The sequence below is a fragment of the Castor canadensis genome, chromosome 4, assembly GCF_047511655.1.
Source record: "Castor canadensis chromosome 4, mCasCan1.hap1v2, whole genome shotgun sequence".
Taxonomy (NCBI): Eukaryota; Metazoa; Chordata; class Mammalia; order Rodentia; family Castoridae; genus Castor; species Castor canadensis.
In genome coordinates this window covers 40,816,196-40,830,789 of record NC_133389.1, presented here as the reverse complement: position 1 = coordinate 40,830,789, position 14,594 = coordinate 40,816,196, and the positions used below count along the sequence as shown (strand labels likewise).

At 37.4% G+C, this 14,594-nt stretch overlaps 1 protein-coding gene across 6 annotated transcripts in view; it reads right to left on the bottom strand.

Annotated features, from left to right (window-relative positions):
* Nol4 (nucleolar protein 4) overlaps positions 1-13,561 on the bottom strand; it is a 319,732-nt gene extending 306,171 nt beyond the window's left edge. For 3 of the 6 annotated variants that reach the window (XM_074070050.1, XM_074070041.1, XM_074070042.1), the window contains exon 1: positions 13,153-13,561. In XM_074070050.1, coding sequence (XP_073926151.1) covers positions 13,153-13,416 — 264 coding nt within the window. In that variant the 5' untranslated portion in view covers positions 13,417-13,561. Of the gene's footprint in view, positions 1-4,820; positions 4,953-12,189; positions 12,436-13,152 lie in introns of those variants that run through there. The other 3 variants (XM_074070044.1, XM_074070045.1, XM_074070046.1) reach the window with 3 other exon arrangements.
* Between the last annotated feature and the right edge of the window lie 1,033 nt (positions 13,562-14,594).

Genomic DNA, 14,594 nt, shown 5'->3' with positions numbered 1-14,594 from the left:
AGCAAAACTCCTTTCTTGACTTCAGATAAATACCAATGAATATGTAGACAGAGCCTGCTAAAGGAACAATGAGCCACATGTGATAGTCAAACAAACCTTTTTTTATATTAGATTTGAAATTCTCATCTAATTAGGTCAATTGACTAGAGCACAGCACTAATATGACCAAGCAAGGCATTAGCTTCCCATATGGGCCACTTAGCTTTGCCCCATGTCCCTAGATTAAATCCTAAAACCCTCCAGCCATCTGGCAACTGTAGTTAGGCCCAGTGAGAACTAAGAAGAAGGATACATGTGGCTAATCTCAGGCTTCTAAGTATCCCTATCCTTGGGCAGGCACCCCATCAAAACCAAACAACAACAAAACCAAATTTAAAAAGACTGCGGTTCAACTGGTTTCAAGGACTGCTACCTTTGTATGTATGATTGGATCCAATACTCAAATTGCATTTTCTTTTACATGAAAACATTAAAACTAGAAGGAATAAAAATAGCTACTAACAACAAAAATTCCTGATCTCTGCCTGTAAGACAGGATATTCTTTATCAAAATTATGCTTTCAACTTTCTGAACTTAAAGCTTGAATCTCTTCCTAAAGTTTCCAGTTTTCTAACAGCTCCAAAACACTTGAAAAATCTGTAACCATGAAGATAACTACCATAAATAAGCACTTGATTAAAATTAGAAAGAATGTATCATAAGAGCCTACTGAATAAACCTCAGATGGAGAGAAAGGAAGAAAATGAAAATAAACTCAGTGTGGAGGGGGGAAACTATTTTCCATCTCTCTCTAATATATTAACAAAAGATAAAGGTCTGGTAGTTTCTGTTATTTTTTATATTCTAGTCTTCAAGTTCTAAGCAGTTCTTCTTCAAAATCTATTATGTTAATTTTTTTAAATAAAATTTTAAGAATGGTTGTTTCTAATAAATGAAAATAAATGTTATATTTTTTGTATGCAATAAATTTTCAAACTACTTTAATGTAATTTAATTATAATTCTGTTAATAATTTACTTTGGTATGTGTAATTCTCTGTCTCCATCCTTCTGTGAAAAACCTAAAAAAAGAAAAAGGAAGGCATCTTACATCTTACTTAGGAGTAGATGTAATGAAATAAATAATTTTAAAATAAGAATATTAAGAAAAACCAAAGAAAGATATATATTAATATATATACATATATTTCTCTTTTTTTCAGTTTTTTTTCGGTCTCACTATTATGCCCAGGATGACCTCAAACTCAAGATTCTCCTGACTCATCCTCAAGTGCTGGGATTACAGACGTATGCCACCACACCTGATTCAATGAGCATATACATTCCTAATAGGAATAATTAGCCAATAATTATTTCAAATGACCTTTCATAAATTACCTTTTGCATTAAATCATTGACCATCTCATTAAAAACTGTAAAAAATGGCAATATTTGAGATATTAGAGAGGGAAAAACTTTAAATTGTTTGCATTTGTACCTTAAGTCACAGATAATCTTAATCAAATAAACCTTTTTAAGAAAATCTTTTTTTTTTTTTGGTGGTACTGGGGTTAGAATTTAGGGCCTCACACTTGCAACTGAGCCACTCTGCCAGCCCTGTTTTTGTGCTGGGTATTTTTGAGCTAGGAGCTTGCGACTTATTTTGCTGAAGCTGGCTTTGAACCACGATCCTCCTGATCTCTGTCTCCAAGTAGCTAGGATTACAGGCATAAGTCACCATAGTGGTCAGCTAAAATAACCTGTCTTAATTGCACCAATGCTTTGGAAATTTTTACATGAAAGGAGGATGTAGTAATCTTTTACTGTGTAACAATTTACAGCAAACTAAATGGCTTAAAATTTCCCAGGTATTATCTCAGCTGCTATGGGTCAGAAGCAGCATGTTTTCAGTGGGTCTTCTGCTGAGGCTCAAAGAAAGCTGCTATCAAGGTGTCAGCCAGCTGTCTTCTCATTTGGAAGCTGCAGTAAGGGTAGAGCTACTTCCAAACTCACTTCACTTGGCAGAATTCATTTCCTTGTGGTTATAGACTAAGGTTTCCAAGTGTTTTGTTACACGTTGGCCAGATAGGCTCTCAACATCCAAATTAAGTCTTTGGTCCTTTCTTTTTTTTCCTTTCTCAAACTGGCAGGTAAAATTGTCTGTATTTATTGTGTACAACATGATGTTTTAAGGTATATAAAAACCATAGAATGGTTAAATCTAGCTAATTAACAAATGCATTACTTCGTATAGCATTTTTTGTGGTTAGAACATTTAGCACCCACTGTCTTTGCATTTTTCCAGAATACACTATATCATTATTAACTGTCACTACCTAACTTTGCCTTGCAGTATAAAAGATCTCATAGACTTACTCTCCTTCTACAACTGTGACCATGTATCTTTTGACCAACATCTCCCCGTTTCCCCTTCCCACTAACCACCATCTACTCTCTACTTCTGAGATCAACTCCTTTTTAAAAATTTGATATATGAGAGACATCATTTAGTAGTGTGTGCCTTTCTGTGCCTAGTTTATTTCACTTAATGTAATAGCTTATAAATAAAGTTTATAAAGCTTATAAATGGGATAAATAATTTCATTTTGGGGGGGGTGGTCTAGGGTTTGAGCTCAGGGCTTCACAATTGCAAAGCAAGTACTCTATCACTTGAGTTACTCCTCCAGTCCAGTTTGCTCTGGTTATTTTGGAGAGGGGCATCAGAACTATTTGCCCAGGCTTGCCTCAAACCATGATCCTTCCTATCTCAGCATCTCAAAAATCTAGGATTACAGATATGAGCCACTGGTGTCCAGAAAAGGCTTAATTCTTTTTATGAATCAATAATATTCCCTCGTGTATATACAAACACAATGTGTTTGTGTGTATGTATACATGTCATATATATACATATATATCACATTTTTTATCTCACCATATTCAAAAATTAACTCAAATGGATTAAAGATTTAAATGCAAGACTAGAAGCTTTCAAATTACTAGACTAAAAGAGAAAAAGCTACGTAACAATTGTATGAGTGATGATTGTTTTGGGGTATGTCCTGAAATCATATGCAAAACTAGACAAATGGGATTTTACATCAAACTACAAAGCCTCTGCCTAGTAAAAGAAACATTCAATAAAGTGGAGAGATAACCTACAAAATACAAGAAAGCATTTTCAAACTATATATCAGATAAGGGATTAATATCTAAAGCATATAAAGAATCCACACAGCTCAACAGTAAATAAATAACCCAATTAGAAAACTGGCAAAATAGACACACAAATGGCCACGAGGTATATGAAAAAAAAATACTCAACATCATTTGCATTAGTTAAATGCAAATCAAAACCACCACAATGCATTGCCTCACTCCACTAAAAATGGCTTTTATCAAAAGACAAAAGATAACAAGTGTTGGAGAGGATGTAGTGAAAAGATGGCCTTTACACACTGTTAGTTGGAATGTAAATTAATAGTCAATTATGGCAAACATACAGATTCCTCACAATATTTTTTTAAAGCTCTTCATATGTCCCAGCAGCTCCACTACTGGATACATAGACAAAGGAAACAAAATCAGTATGTCAAAGAGAAATCTGCACTGCCATGTTTACTGTAGCACTACTCAACAGTAACCACAATATGGAATCACCCTAAGGGCTCTCATCTTTCAACTATGTGTCCCCTCCATCTCAGCAAAACAGAACTTCCCTTGCACTGAATACCTTTCAGGCTTTGAATCAACATGACTTATTCTGCCATCAGGGGGAAAACATTCCTGATTTTAAAATGCTAATATGATTATGGGAGCTCCCCCTTTCTAGATGCCAAATTTACCATATAACACAACATATTTTCAGGTTTTGCCCACTCAAAATAGGAGGACATCACACAAAGATAAGGGTCATCTGAGAATTTTGCCCATCACAATGCACAAAAATTCCATAACCGTAAGATGCTTACTGGCAGAGACAGGCATATGAATATTTAAAAAGGGTATGAGCAAGAAACAAATTGGGATAAGATTTAGAATAGTCCCTTAAAGCATAAACTCCATTTGTAAGAAATATTTGAAACTTCTATTTTGAAAAGTTCTGTTTAAGTATTCTATACAGAATTCTCCACTTGGGTTTTTAGGATTTCTCCAGCAGTTATATTAACAACTAAGACATCAACAATTATTTCTCAGGTCCAAAAGAAAAAATACCTATTTTTTATGAGATGACTTGACTCATATTCCTTTCAGCTGCATTTAAATCCTTTTCTTAAGAGTCATAGAATCTTATTTTTAATATCTTATTGAAATTAATTACATCTGAGGCTTGTTTGGTATGATTCAATTACTCTGCAACATGGAACTATTAAATTACATTGATTTAAAACTTGATAATCTGATCTTAATACCTGTATGTTATTTTAAACAATATCTTGAGTCAAAGGAACTATGTAAATTTAATTCTTCACTCATTTGATTTATATTTTGCCACACTCATAAACCACTGAGAGGCATAAAATCTGTACCCACTAGTCTACCTAAATCATGACATTCTTTCAGAAACATTTTTGGTAACTGCTATTCCCTACAAAATAAAATCTAAACTCTAATTTAGAACCAGAGACTCTCCTTCATTTTACCCCAGATTAAATTTCCAAACTCATCTCCTGTAGACTTCAGCTATTCTAGACTGTGCACTATCCCTTGAACACATATTGGGTGAAATAACCTCTCCCCTGATATAAACATCAAATATTCATAATTGTTTTATGGATGTTATGGATCTGTACAGTTATGGTATTACCTTAATATTGTGATAGTTAATTATAGAGGCATACCTTATTTGCAGGAGGTAAAATACTAGGTGCAGTATAAGGTCTTAGCCACAATGTTCTCCTATGAGGAACTTGTGTAGTATGGAATAGAATGATAGGTCTACTGCATGCACAAATTGATATATGCACATCCCAGGGAGAACAAAAGATGGGCTGTTGAAGTAAAGAAGAAAATATTAAACCTTAGATTTATATATACATTAATCTTAGTCCTATATATTCATATCTTAATATATTTCAAACATTATAATGTATTTAATGTTGGTACAGTGCTATATTATACATATAAATTATAATATTGGGGGAATGTTTAAGACGTTTTAGCAATTGGAATACCTTAGTTTAAGGTATTCCTTAAACAAATTGCTTTAGCAAGAACTGTGGATCTAATTGAAACAGCTTCTTACCCCAAACTGTGTGATTACTAACAGTTCGTCTTAACTTAAACTATAATTTTCACATGTGTATATAAAGTGTTAATACCATGGGACTATTGTGAAAGTTAAAGGTGACATTTTGTTTAGCATGATCAGCTCAATCATTAATCTATAGTAAGAACGTGATAAAAGGCATCAATGTAATATTATTATTAATTTCCTTACATTCAATGCTTACAATTGCTTAAAGATACTGGAAAAGCTCTGAATGGGAAACAAAGCCAGCAGTTCCTTACCTTTAATGTGTGCCCACCCTTGCGCAATACTGGTGGGACTGTGAAATGCTGCAAATGTTACAGGAAAAAGTATGGTAGTTCCAACAAAATTAAAAATAAAACTACAATATGACCCAGAAATCCCACTTCTGGGTATACATATCTAAATAATTAAAAGTAGGGACTGGAAGTTATATTTGTACATCCCTTTTCATAGTAGTGCTATTATTGTAGCCAAGAAATGGAAGTGACCCAAATGGCCAAAAGCCCAGGAATGGAAGAACAAAATGTGGTTTGCACATACAATGGAATATTATTCAACCTTGAAAAGCAAGGAATCCTGTCACATACTGCTACATGGATCAGTCATGAGGATTGGTTAGGCTAAGTAAAATGAGTCAGTTACAAAAAGACAAATACTGCATGAAGTAGAATGCTGCATCCCCAGAGGGAAATACTGTAATGGATATAGAGTTTTAATTTTGCAAGATGAAACAATTCTGGAGAAATGTTTTACAAATATACTTCACACTATTTAAATGTACAATTAAAATGATTAAGATTTTAATGATAAAAATGTCATATTATGTGTTTTTACCACAATTAAAATGGTTGGATGGATGGATGGATGAATGGATAGATGGATGGATGATGATGGATGGATGGATGGATGTTGTGATAAGGAAAATTAGGTTTTGGTAGGGTAAAAATACGGTAGGGTAAGAATTTGATGGCTTCCAAAAATATGAAGTTGGTAATATGGACAGTACACTGAAAAACGCTAATTTTAAGGAGGGAAGAAAAGAGAGAAATCAATCAATCATACCACACAGTTTTGGCTTGCATGAGTAAGCAAATTGTATTGGAATCCATGGAAAGGGGGAATTGGGGAAGAGGTGCTAGTTTAGAGGATCTAGAAGGGATGGAGGGAGAAAGAAAACATTTGTTCATAGAGTCAATTTAGCATACTTTGGAATATGTTGGTGGAAATACCCAGTAGAAAATTTAAAGATACAAACATGGAACATCTCAAGATTCCTATTAAGTCACCAAAACACAGACAAAACTAAAGACCTGAACTTGAGTGCAATTACCCAACACAAGTATAGAGTGAGACAAGGAATTAAAATATATCTTAGTGAAATTATTTAATTGTTAGAAAAATAAGTAAGCAATTTATGGAACTACGGGAAAGATTTACCTTTTAATTTTACAGAGCACAATGTATACAGTGTTCTAAGGGGAAAAGAGAACTAAATAATTTGAAGCCAATGAAAACAAAAGACAAATATTCTCAACTGCATACAAACCTCAAAGAACAGCACATGAATTCTTTATTGTAAAAAAAAGATCAGAAGTTAGAGCTACTTAAATCAAAGAAATTGAGGTAAAGAAAGGTCAAGTAAAAGGACAGATGATAAGCATATAGATATGAACAAAGAAAAAACAATTGGGAAAACCAAATTCTATACTTTGGCATGAATATTAAAAACAAAAACCTTGACAATATAAACAAAATTATTATATATTACAAATATAATAGGATATGTAATATATAATAATTATAATAAATGCAATGTTATATTAAGTAACTAGGATGTAGGAGAAAGTGAAAATATATTTATTCCTTATTTATCACTGAAGAAATATACATTTATATATTTATTCAATTTATCACAAAATTGAAACACGCAGCTAAAAATAAGCAAATGTAATTCAACTACTTAGTTTTCCTTAATTTTCCTTATTCACTTTTACTTATTAGCAATTTACTGATTTTATGTATTTCTCTTTGTTCTATTTTAGCAATATTATATTTTTTTCTTATAGTAACATGTGATTATCATTCCAGTTTGGGGAAATTATTTCTGCCTGTCTATATATGACTATCAATCACTATGTCTAGCCTTCTTTTGGTGTGTGTGTATATATATATATATATATATATATATATATATATATATATGTATGTATGTATATATTTAGGGAGACATCTAGAACCATGTTCATTATTAGTTGGTAATAGGTATATCTAGGTGGGAGATTAGACATGACTTTTTTACTTTTTATTGGTGGGTTTGGGGTTTTGAACTCAGGGTTTTTGCATTTGTAAAGCATGCGCTCTACCACTTGAGCCCTTTCTCCAGGTCCATTTTGCTCTGGTTATTTTAGAGAAGGGCATCTCAGGAAATATTTGCTTGGGTTGGCCTTGAACCACGATCTTCCTAATCTCAGTCTCCCAAGTAGCTAGGATTACAGGCGGGAATCACCAGTGCCCATTTCTGGAAATGACTTTTCAACCTTTCTTCCTTCCATGTCACTTAGATTTTTCAAATAATAAGTACATTTCACATTTACAAAATCAAAGTCATCTTCATTTTTCAAAAATGGAGCAGTCAGAATAGACATTTGTATGTTGTGTTTTAACTGCATGCTCATAACATATACCTAATTACAATTACATCATGATGTTCATTATTTTGTTCATAATACCTACAATAACCTCTGTTTTTTTCAAATGTACTATGTGCTAGGCATATGGAATTTATGCCACATGTTTCTGTACGTATATACAATATATATTATTTTATAGGCATCACTGCTTATTATATATAGTACATGTTATATACTGTTATTGTTATCTCTTATGTCAAACTAGGCAAGTATTATTACTGACATTTTACAAAAAGAAACTTTACCAAATTCATAGCTTCAACAAATGTCAGGGCCAGGATTTAAGCAATACTCTAAAATCTATACCTACTAAGCCATGTTTCTTGCCATTAATTCTTTCCATTATGTTTATCTTGTTACTCAAAGATTATGAAAATGAATGCAACCTAAACATGACATTCCCTTTGATCTGTCCTCATTAGACAATAAAAAGCCTCAGCAAATACAACAGAGATTAGGAAAAAGTTTTTATGATATTGACAGAGGACTGAACGTCTTGACAAATGTTCTGCTGCCCTTATCGTTATATCTGCTTCCTTGTCTTTTCTCCATCCCATGAATCCAGTGAATCCAGAGAATAAGATCTTGATGAAAAGAATCCCAGCCAGCTGGCCCAGGACATTTATAGAAAGAAAAGAGATGCATGCTGAGTCGTGCTCCTCACCCCCACTGTGGTTACTATTAAAAAAGGAAGAACCAATGAAAAAGCCAACACTGTTTTCTTAGGAAATAACTGGTAGTCTTTACATGCTAATAGGGTCTAATTTCCTCCCTGTATTTAGGGCAGTTATCTCTAACAAGTCTCAGGCCCCTTGATAGTCATGAGAGTAGCAAAGGTACCCAGAGTTTCCTGAAACCTTAGGTAGGCACTGTGCAAGGGACTTGTCATAGATGAGTTATTTCTCACAACTCCACCAGGAACCACTAAAGAGAGCTAGTAAGTCACATTGCTGACATTCACTTCTGGACGCTATTTGACCTCCAAAACTTGAACTATAGTTTCTCTCACAGTACTTGAAAGAAAATAAAAATGCTTTAATTGTCAGTAACAATGCCCTCTGTGGACATATAGAAGATTAGCAAAAAAAAAAAAAAGTGCTTCTACCTCAATGACCACTATTATTATGATAATAGTATCATAATACATTATCATAAATGCAAAGCGTCATAATGGATTGCTGGCCCAGTTCCTCATTTTTTATTTTTGTAGCAAATTCCAGATCAAGGTCTAATATATGGGATGTGACCTCCAACATGAAGTTAGAACAGGTGATTTTACTTCTTTCACTCTGATTAGCATAAAGGATTTACAACCAAGCCATAGTCAGAGAACTAACCAAACAGTAAACATTTATGGCCCCATCCATGAATGTGCATCCTAACCACTGTACAGCAAGAACAATATGAAATCTGAAGCTATGGACTGCAGAAAGAACTATTCATTTAAATCATAATTTTAAATGAAATAAATAAAGATAATGCATATTTCTTTCTGAATAAAAATTCATCTTGTGTTCCACAGAAAAACCCAAATAGATATAGAAAAAAACAAATAAGAGGCTAAATTTAGATATTAGTGTCTATTCCTATGAATATAGTCAAGAACAATACTATGTTATTTGCTTACACAGTGGCAGTATTCATTACTTTGCTTATGACTAAAAGAAAAAATAGCACATGAGCTTGCCAAATTTCTTTTTAATGTATACAATGCAGTAGGTTTTTGTTTTTTTTTTTTAAATACAGGATAATGCATTAGTCATATTACCAACAGAAAAGTGTAATGTATTTTCTGGTTATTTCTATTTATTTTAAGTTTGTCATTCATATCAAGCACTACAATGTGTTTTGCTGGTTCAGACTGTGAGAATGATGTTTCAACTGATTGTTGCCAGAAAACAAAATGTCAATCAGGACCAAGAGCTTCTGAAAGCAATCTCAGCTAGAACTATCAAAGGAGTAACCATAGCTAGGCTTATTTAAAATTATTTGATTGAAAGTTTGTTAAAATCAGTGTCAGACATTTGTTTTGACTTTTTCAGGACTGTTTTAAGGAATTCAACACTTCTTTTAAGCTTCCAAACCTCTAAAGAAAAAAAAACATATAGAAAAAATAGTGGTAACATGGAAAATGATGCTTAACAAACTGCATATGTACAGACAAGGGCTGTCCCACTCCAGACCTAAAATGGCTGAGTTGCAGGATAGTGTTGCTTGGTGACCAAACAGTATCTCCTCAGCCACAGAGCAATCTAAACATCAGTGCTGGATAGGCTCCTCAGCTTCAGGCATTACCAGAACAAATAGTAACGGACATACTTATCTTTTCCAGTAACCAATCATGTTTATTTTAAGTCAGTTGTCATAAGCTAGATTTTATCATCAGTTAAGTAGAGGGGCTAGGGGCAACAGTATTTGAAAAGCTATACCTATTGGGAAAATAGGTAGAACCAGGCTTCTCTAACTACGAGACTGAAAGATAGTGTTGTTGTAATTAAGCCTATGTAGTGTGTCTACTCTGTTCTTGTGTAACCTTCCAGTTGCTATCTGTCTCCCTTTTTTTCATTAAACTAAAGTAGTTAATTAGCCCAGGCCTGTCCTCTCCCCTTTCTCTTTCCCTTTTAGCAGTAGTAATGATGTCTAATTATCAGCAGCAGTGGATTACTGCAACATCAGGAGTAAAGCATCTCTTGCTGACAGCAATGCCAGCCAAACACCCTCAAACCTCAAAGAGCGTAGAATTGCTTAGTCTACTTGAAAATACAATTCAAATACAGTACTGCATGTCCACCAAGATATGCCTTTGAATTTGAAGAACATATGCATTTTTGTTCTCGTAGTCATCGTACTCCTGAAGACAAATCAACATGCTTTTAAAGGGCAGATCATTTGAGATGTGAGAAAACAGAATAAAAGGGGTCTGTTATTTATTTTTAACGCATTGAAATGATTGGCTGCTTCTCAGAGAAGGTGGAGCCTATGCTGGGAACCAAAGAAAAATTTCATAAAGAACAGTAGAAGAGTTCATGAATTAAAAAACTCTTCAACATTTCAAAACAGGCTTGAATGAAAATGCAGAGTTCTTAAATACTACGTGGAAATCATTATCTAAGAATATCACCCGACAGATTAAATTGTCTCCCATAATATATGGAATCTTTACTGAAAAGAGAAACACGTGTTACCTGATTGTCACTCCTGGAGTTGTCATTCTATAATAGATGTCTTAGCAGTAATTCTTATCAACTCTGCATTTAATTTTTGACATGAAAATATGGGTATCAGAGCACATGAATGCTGATTTAAATAACTGACATCCACAATTATCTTAGTGCCTCTAGAACCATTGTAGATTTTATATTATTTAGTATTTTAATTAATGTCTTTAAAGGATACATATGTTAATGAATGTAGCCAAATCTCCACAAGTGTAGACTCATTAGATGCATACACAAGTAAAGCTATCTGTCAGCCTAACACAGGGACTTAAGTTTAATATACATGGAGAGAAAAATAAATTTCCAAGCCATCGATGTTTCTTTAAAGCATACATGACATTATTAAATAATATTTAAGTAAATAAATCTCAACTATTTTGTTTATGTGGCTAGAATTCTCATTTACTTTGGCTAATGACAAATTATTTTCCCATCAAGTTCTTAATGTTATTCCCAATGCAAATGAGTCAGAGCAATTCATTCTCTACAAGAGACTTCTGGCTCAGGCAGATGTAAATAAATCTCAGTTCTCACTCATGCCAATCTAGCCCTCATCATTTAGTAAAGCAAGACAATAATCTCACCATTGTCTTAGCAGTGCTTCCTGTTAAAGGCGAATACTACATTTATAAATTTCCCTTCTAAACCTTCCAAGAAGTGCACATTAAAAAATTAACTTTTATTTGTTTCCAGTTCCCCTTTATTTCCATTTCCGACACAAATTCCAAAAGAAATAGACATCCTTCAAACAACCATTCCTAATTAATCTTGGGAAACCATAAACTGTTTTCCAAACCTGAGTGTCCTCCAAAAGAAAAATGCTTTGTAAAGCCTTTCGTGCACAAATTTCCAGTTTAATATACCTCCATAAGAAATGGCATAGCCTTCAGAAGCGTCCTTTCTAGCATCCTCCAGGAATATTGCACAGGGAGACAGTTGTCAGTAAGGGAGGTGGGGGGGAGGAGAAAGCTCAACAAATCTCAAAGCAAGACAAAAATACAAAGGGTGTCAATAGCCTCCCCCACCTCTACACCAGGCGAGTACCCACCACAGTAGCATGGGACATCTGACCTGCTATCCCACTTGGAGCCCACAGTTTCCATCTTCTTGTCAACCAAATCCACGCAGCCGCCGCTCTTGAGCCACACAGGCATCTGTGTGCGAGGCTGAGATGTACTAGGCTCTCACCTCCAGAACCGCGCAGCGCCCGGTCTAGCTAGAGCTTTGTGGCCATCAGTCTAGAGCCACCCCAGAAAGAGGAACAAATACACACACCATTTGATCGCGCCCCAATCCATCTCTCTTTGTTGTTCATCATCTAGCTGAGGCTTTATTTGTATCATGGGCAAGTGAGGAAGGGAATGGGGGGGGCGGGGCGGGGATGAGGACTCTCCAGGACCTTATCTACAATCTAAACAGTTACGGCGATGAACTAGGGGAGTGATCAAGGCACTCGGGCTGCCTGGTGTCTCCCAGGCGGAGGTCTAACAATAAAACCTGATAGTGTCCTGGGGAAAACCCCACATCCACAGCTACCACCACATTGCGGCTTTGTGCCAATGAGGAGACACTGTAGACTAATAGATCAGAATCCTCTGTTTACAGAGCGTGCGGCTGGGGTTCCAGCCTGGCCTTTATGCGCGGTGGCAGCGGTGGGACACGCGCCAGGCGGCCAGCAAAGGATGTGGGACAATGGCCCAGCCCGAGGACGCCAGGACGCCGCCCGACCCGGGGAAGGAAGCTCCAGCCTCAGGACCCGAGCTTGGAGGCTAAGAATGGAGCTGGCTCTTGGAGGTGCGCTGCCACTTTAAAATAAAGGACCACAAAGACTCCTTGGTGGGGAAATCGCGCCTGGCTAATGCGAGTAGGGACGACTTGGGGAGGGGGTTGAGGAAGGTGGGGGCACAAGAGCCAACGGTGGCTCACAGCTCTCCCTCTCTCCCCCCCTCTTTCCTCCCTCCCTGCCGGGCTGCTCAGGCAGACAAATAACAGAGGAAGGCGAGTCACTCACCGTGGTCTTGACGGGCACGTAGAGCACTTGCTTGGCGCCGCCGCCTCCCCCGCGGACCTCATCCGGCTGGCCCAGCTGGAAGCCCTTCGATTTGACCCAGAATTTAAATTTGGCGTTGTCCGTGGAGCTCGACTCGGAGCCGTTGAGGAGCTGGACGATTCGCTCGTATTTTTTACGGGTCACCGTCTTGGTCTTGCCTGAGTCCCCGTAAGTCCTAAGGCACCAGTCCTGGAACTGGCGGTACATGTCGCGCTCGCTCTCCATGTTCCCCGCGTCCGGCAGCCAGCCGGATGCTCCCAGCGCACTTCGCACCTGTTCACCCCAGGCTCGTGAAAAATGCAGCCCAGGCCACGATGCGGGGACTCGAGGTCCCGGCCGCCCGCAGCGGGAGCCTGCCTCCAGCGGGGTGGGGGGGGGGGGGAACTGGGGAGAGGGGAGGAGGTCCGGTTGGGCACCAGCAATCAATGCCCTGTGCTACCAAGTCTGGTTCATTCGTAATTGCAATGGATGATGTCTCGGACGGACGCTTTTCTCGTCCTCCTTAATATTGTGTGGCCAGGACCATCCCAACAGCATCTGGCCCAGAGGAGCTGGGTTTTGAATAATTAAAATCGCATTCCTTGGTTTATTAAAAATCCCGATATTGACTTGGGGTGGTCCCTAGATGCCTCGTCCCCGGGCTGGGCTGCGCCTAGGGCAGGGCAGGGCAGGTGGAGCGCAGCGCCGCCTCCTCGCGCGCGCCCCAGACGCTTCCCCAGCCGCTGGCCCTGCGGTCCCGGAGTGAGGACTGCGCCTCACCCGAAAGCAGCCGCCGAGCCCAGCACCTGAGGGCACAAGGGTCCCTGGGCTGTCCTTCCTCCTGGGTCCTTCTCTGCTTTGGCCTTCTCTGTGACAGGCTTTAAGGGACTAGAAAGAGAAAGTTCTTACCTGTCTTGTTTGTAAGCCTATCAAATCCTGTTTTACAGGAATTTTTAAACACCACCAAGGTATTATAAAACGATTTAAAATGTCATTTCTTCAGAGGTATTGGGCTAAATTCCAAACCCGCATGTAGATTCTCGGGGTTAAGGAGAATTCATGGAGATATGGTCATTCCTTCCACAGGATGGATAGATGTAGGATTGTACCCCACACAGAGATTTCATCCAAGGGGATGTGGGTAAAGGAAGGCAGGCCGCCGACAGTTGGTCTCCCGGAGAAAGGTAGGGTTCCCAGACAGGACTCTTCTGGTTTCTGCTGAAGTGGGGACAAGACATAGAAGTAAGTTTATGATACAGATGCTTGAACCCCTCTGCATGACATTAAAATGCAGAGAGAGCTCATTTTCCCCTGGCTTGGTCACAGTTTGCAGTTCACACAGGAGGTTTCGGTTGTCTATTTTCCCCCTGCCACGTCATGGACACCCCCTCCACTGCTCAGAGTAGCCAAATCTGAGTTCCTTT